This window comes from Armigeres subalbatus, chromosome 2 (assembly GCF_024139115.2).
Source record: "Armigeres subalbatus isolate Guangzhou_Male chromosome 2, GZ_Asu_2, whole genome shotgun sequence".
NCBI classification, from domain to species: domain Eukaryota; kingdom Metazoa; phylum Arthropoda; class Insecta; order Diptera; family Culicidae; genus Armigeres; species Armigeres subalbatus.
This window is the reverse complement of record NC_085140.1, coordinates 127,786,433-127,792,147: the sequence shown is the minus strand read 5'-3', so window position 1 is coordinate 127,792,147 and position 5,715 is coordinate 127,786,433. Positions and strand designations below refer to the sequence as shown.

The 5,715-nt window shown below is 45.0% G+C and overlaps 2 protein-coding genes across 2 annotated transcripts; both read left to right on the top strand.

The window, feature by feature from the left end:
• Nucleotides 1-1,261: 1,261 nt before the first annotated feature.
• Nucleotides 1,262-4,784, top strand: LOC134209236 (uncharacterized). Its single transcript, XM_062685225.1, has 4 exons — nucleotides 1,262-2,518; nucleotides 2,630-3,439; nucleotides 3,539-3,738; nucleotides 4,370-4,784. Exons 1-4 carry the CDS (start codon nucleotides 1,262-1,264, stop codon nucleotides 4,782-4,784), a joined length of 2,682 nt encoding a protein of 893 aa, XP_062541209.1.
• On the top strand, nucleotides 4,781-5,386 carry LOC134209235 (uncharacterized protein K02A2.6-like). Its single transcript, XM_062685224.1, has one exon. The coding sequence runs from the start codon at nucleotides 4,781-4,783 to the stop codon at nucleotides 5,384-5,386; it is 606 nt and encodes a 201-aa protein (XP_062541208.1).
• The last annotated feature ends 329 nt before the right edge of the window (nucleotides 5,387-5,715 follow it).

The window sequence follows — 5,715 nt, the reverse complement described above, 5'->3', positions numbered from 1 at the left end:
CAAAATTTCGGCAAATCGCGCGGTCGTTCTGCCGTCTGAAACAAGAGCCAACACGCACTGAACTAATTAACTTTATTACTGTGCGGCATGGTTAATGATAATCAATGCATACACTGAACAGTGTACAGTGTGCTGAACGGTCACACCTTTTGAATGTACCTTGCACGCTGTCGACATGGCGACAGACCGACACAACGCATCACACGCTTACGCGCGAAGTCTCATTCGGCAAGCGCCTCTGCAAGCTGCATCATTTTCCGGTAGCATAACAACAGGTAAGTCGCCATTTTATATATAATAAGTATAAACTCCAAGCGCTGGGTTATTCCTCGTATGCGGAAGTGCACATTTTGGCGATCCTGCCAGGAGTAATTAAATATTGACTTGATTCCCAAAAGTTAGAAGGAATAACCCAGACGCTAGCAAATCAGCCCAACAAACGAACTCCATTTTCTTTTTTCAAATCTGATGATGCAAAACAAAAAGTTCTTAGCGTGACGGGATGTCCGCATCAACTAATTACCTCAGTGTTAAAAGAAATCAGTCCTTAGCGTGACGGGATGTCCGCATTACCAAATAACCTCGGCGAAACAAAATATCAGTCTTGGGCGTGACGGGATGTCCGCAAAACTCGCGCTTAGTATGGCGAGGCATGTGGTTTTACAATTGATCCTTGGCATGTTAGGAAATCTTTTAAACAAATGTCCTTAGTACGCCCACAAATGTCCTGGGTGTAACGAAATGTCCATTCAAACAGGCGTGACGGGATGTCCGCGACAACAAAGAGTTGAGCCGTCCGTATAAAAGTCCACGGCGTAACAAAGTGTCTTTGTGACAAGTCCTAGGCGTGACAGGATGTCCGCATAATTTCAAATGATCTTGATTGTGGAACACAATCTTTGGCGTGAACAGGATGTCCGCAAAACCTGCTCCAATGTGTAATAAAACCTCCAAGCAAGGTTCTTTGATGTCACTGCCCACTTGATATCCTCTGTCATTATCTTAAAAAAAAAAATGTACTAGTTAGACGAAAACAAAACCCTTGCACCCATTTAAATTATCCTTTAAATACAGACATTCGCCCTGTAATAGGAAACATTATGCTTGACTAAAGCTCGAGTGCTCGTTAATTGTGTCTATTCCAGATCATATAAGTAATTGTTCCAAACAATATGTCAAGTAACGGGAGATATGTCCGAGCGCCTGAGTACCTCTACTCACAATCCAGCGATGACGAGTGCGAGCAGGAACCTCTCCGACGATGAACAACATTCACGATTCGGATAACGAGTCCGTTGATAACCGAAATGACATTGACCTTTGCTCCGATTTCGTTCATCCAGTCGTGTCTGGAGTTCAAGGCCAAGATCTCGACAACATTCAAGATACCGTTAGTCAGGTCATCGATCCCTCCGCTGCATCTGGATGCAGTAAGACTTCAACGGACAGCAACGAACAGCGACTCCAAAGGATGGAAAACGCACTGTTCGACATCACCAAGGCAATCCACTCTATGCAAACGACACGAGCCACACCGTATATCCCTGACGCTGATCAAAATTGGTGCACTCCTGTCAGTAGCTCGGGTGACATCGCTTTGCCCAGTATTCGTTGGGACAACATAAAACCATTCCCATCCGGAGTACCAGCGAATAAGATGTGGGAAGAATGGAACCGGTACATCGAAAATTTTGAAATTGCTGCTTCCCTGAGCAATGCCAACGATCCAGTTCGAAGAACGCAGTTGCTCTTTCTCTCGATTGGGGACGAATTGCAAAATATCGTCAGAGCGGCTAAATTAAAACCGAGTTTGAACGATGCAGGATGTTACCGTAATTTTGTCGACAATATTCGAAAACATTTTCAGTCGATGACGGATTCAGCGGCTGAACATGAAGCCTTCTCGAACATGCGACAGGACAGATCTGAATCAGCAATCGCTTTCCACGCTCGATTAACGGCAAAAGTTCGACTTTGCGGATACAGCTCAACAGATCAAGACCGATTTGTAAGGGCGCAGCTGTTGAAAGGTCTGAGGAATAGAGAGTTGGTTAAGGCTGCAAGAACATACGGACACGACACTAACTACATAGTGCAAGCAGCTACTCGTGACGAAGCCTATGAAGCGGAGACAGCAATCCAAGCATCATCTCAGCCTTTTGAACAGTATGCCATCAACCGTGTACAACGACAGTCCCCACGACAACCGTCATATCGTGAGTCATCCAGCAAACGTCCAAGGCCGGGAAGAATGGTAGACAGAACAGAGTCTAAACGATTCCGAAATAATCAGCAAGCACCGCGAAGAGATTTGCAGGAACGGGGACGCCGTGCTCGCTGCCGCCGTTGTAATGGTCTGCCTCATTCGAATTATCCTTGCCCAGCGCTAAACAGGAACTGCAATTCATGTGGCGAACGTGGACATTATGCCGCTGCTTGCCGCCAATCCCGGATCCGTCATCTCCAAATCAAATCCAATGATTCACCGACACGCGACAATAACATCGACCATGCTCAGGTATTGAACGATTAATTAATAATAACGCAATAAAAGTTGAATTTCTTTCCTAAAAAAAAAATATATATGTATAGTTTGATTTGTATATAACTTATATATGTACAATTTTAGCATGTAAACACACTTTCTCTCGAAGACGTGTTGGTCACCTGTCGACTAGGTTCATCAAGTCCAGTCCAAATGCTTGTGGATTCTGGGGCTGATGTCAATGTAATCGGTGGCAGAGATTGGTTACGTCTCAAGCAAGAACATTTGTCGGGCTTAGCTGACTTGAAAATAGTAAAAAATGCTATGAAGAACATTCATGCATTCGCTGCCAAAACTCCTATGGTCGTGGAGTGTGCATTCGAAGCAGAGATAGTGGCGATTAATCATCGCGGATCAGCTACTAAAGGGATATTTCACGTGATTTGTGGTGGAACGAGATCACTACTTGGTCGTTCAACGGCAAGCGATATGGGGCTTCTACATGTTGCAACTACCAACAGTCTTGAGGATGCTGGTGAACGGGTAACATTCCCAAAAATGCCTGGAGTAAAAATCAGATTCAGCGTCGATGATAAAGTTCCACCTGTGAAGAATGCCTATTATAACGTGCCAGCAGCTTTTCGTGAGGCAGCGAAACTACGTTTAGAGGAAATGGAATCGCAAGGCATTATCGAGAAGGTAACAAACGCTCCAAACTGGATAAGTGGGATGTCCGCAGTCGCCAAGGGAAAGAACGACTTTCGATTGGTGGTCAATATGCGAGCCCCGAATAAAGCTATCAATCGAGAGTATTTCCGGCTGCCATTAATCGAAGAGATGAAGGTGAAGCTCCACGGGTCGAAGTATTTCAGCAAACTTGACCTCAGCAATGCGTTCTATCATCTCGAACTGCACAATGAATCTAGGGATCTCACCACATTTTGTCAGAAAATGGTATGTGCCTACAAACATGTTTTAAAAAACTAATGTTCAGTAATTTTATACAACTTACAAACCTCATTAAAATTTCCCAGGTATGTATCGGTTCACCAGGTTGATGTTCGGGGTAAACTGCGCCCCGAAATCTTCCAGAGAGAGATGACGCGTATTCTTAAGAGCGTGGAAAACAAAATAATTTATATCGACGATGTACTCATCTTCGCGGATTCTCTTGAGGAATTGCGTAAAACTGTCTGCGAAGTCTTGAACATACTGAGGGCGAACAACCTAACGCTTAATACCGCAAAATGCGGGTTTGATAAGACGCGAATTCAGTTTTGGGACATGAGCTTGACGAAAATGGGTTCCACGTAGACAATGCTAAGATAAAAAGCATACGTAATTTTCGGGAACCTGCTACAATTTCAGAGTTGCGTAGCTTCCTCGGATTGGCATCGTATATTAGTCCGCACATTAAGAATTTTGCGGACATCACCAACCCTTTATGGGAGATAATTACCGCTAAAACATGGGAATGGGGACAACGGCAGAGCTTGGCTTTCAATAAGGTTAAGGACAAAATAGTACACTGTTGTGTGTCTCTAGGATTCTTCTCAGAGAAAGATAAAACGATCCTTTATACAGACGCCTCACCGGTGGCACTAGGTGCGGTCTTAGTGCAAGAGGATGTACATGATCAAGCAAGAATCATCAGCTTTGCATCTAAGGCCCTTACCACCACGGAAAAAAATATGCTCAAAACCAACGCGAAGCTCTCGGTGCAGTTTGGGCCGTTGAGCATTTTTCGTATTTTTTACTTGGAAGGCAGTTTACATTGCGCACAGATGCTCAGGGGGTATCATTTATCCTCAACCGTACACGCGAGGAATCAAAACGGGCATTGACACGAGCTGACGGATGGGCATTAAGATTAAGTCCATACAGCTACACAGTTGAATACATTCGAGGGTCAGAGAACATTGCTGATGCTTCTTCAAGGTTATATGTTGGAACCGACGAGCCATTCGACGATGACTGCAGTCCTTGGGAAATTGCAACCCTGGAAGCCAATGGTGTCGATTTCATCACCGACGATGAAATCAAAAAAGCCACAGCGGACGATCGAACTCTTCAAGCAGTCATGGAAGCTTTGTACTCAGAATGTTGGCCGAAACACTTGCAAACATATCAGCGTCTGGAAGAAGATTTGTCCATACGAGAAAGCATGTTGGTGAAGACGGGATGCGTGGTGATTCCAGAGGCGCTACGTCAACGTGTGCTGCACATTTCGCATCAGGGTCATCCATCGGCGGCGAAGAATAAAGTATCCTACGACAACGAGTGTGGTGGCCCGGCATGACCAGTGACGTCGAGAAGTGGGTGGATTCTTGCTCTTCGTGTGCGTTGAACGGTAGACCAGAGAAGCCTACCCCAATGCAGCGCATCCTTGCTCCGAAAGCGGTCTGGGAAACAATAGCGCTGGATTTCAATGGACCTTACATCAAATTCGGTGGAATTTCCATCCTCGTCATAGTTGATTACCGGTCGAGGTTTTTGCTTGCTAAACCAGTAAAATCTACTAGTTTTGAGAACACCAAAAGAGTTTTGGAGGACGTTTTCGACAGAGAAGGTTTTCCAAAAACGATAAAGACGGACAACGGCCCGCCTTTCAACGGTGAAGAATACAAACGCTACTGTACGGAAAGATCAATTACACCAATCTTCTCCACGCCATTATTCCCGCAACAGAACGGGCTCGTGGAGAGCTACATGAAAGTAGTTAATAGAGCTATGACCAATGCAACAATCAGCAAGACGAATTATGTTGAAGAACTACGCAAAGCAATTCACGCCCATAATGCTGCGATCCATAGCGTAACCAAGTTAGCTCCCGAAGAAATCATGTCTGGTCGGAAAATAAAACGAGGATTACCATTACTTGACTTCGAAAAGTGTCGATAGATGATGATTTGTTATCCAAACGAGATCGGGAAGCTAAGTTGGCGGCGAAAGAGCGCGAGGACAAAAGACGAGGTGCACGGCCCAGCCGAGTACAACCAGGAGACATGGTGATAGTTGAGAGACATATGCGAGGCAAGGGGAATCGCGTTTCTTCCCGAAGAAGTATACGGTCACTGAAGACAATAATGGCAGTTTGACACTCAATAACGAAGATGGCCAAGTGTTGAAACGGCATATTTCTCAAACCAGGAAGGTGTCTAATTGGCGTACAGAAAGACTAGCAAGCAACTCCGATCATCAACCAATGACCTCGAATGCAGAAGCGGGTG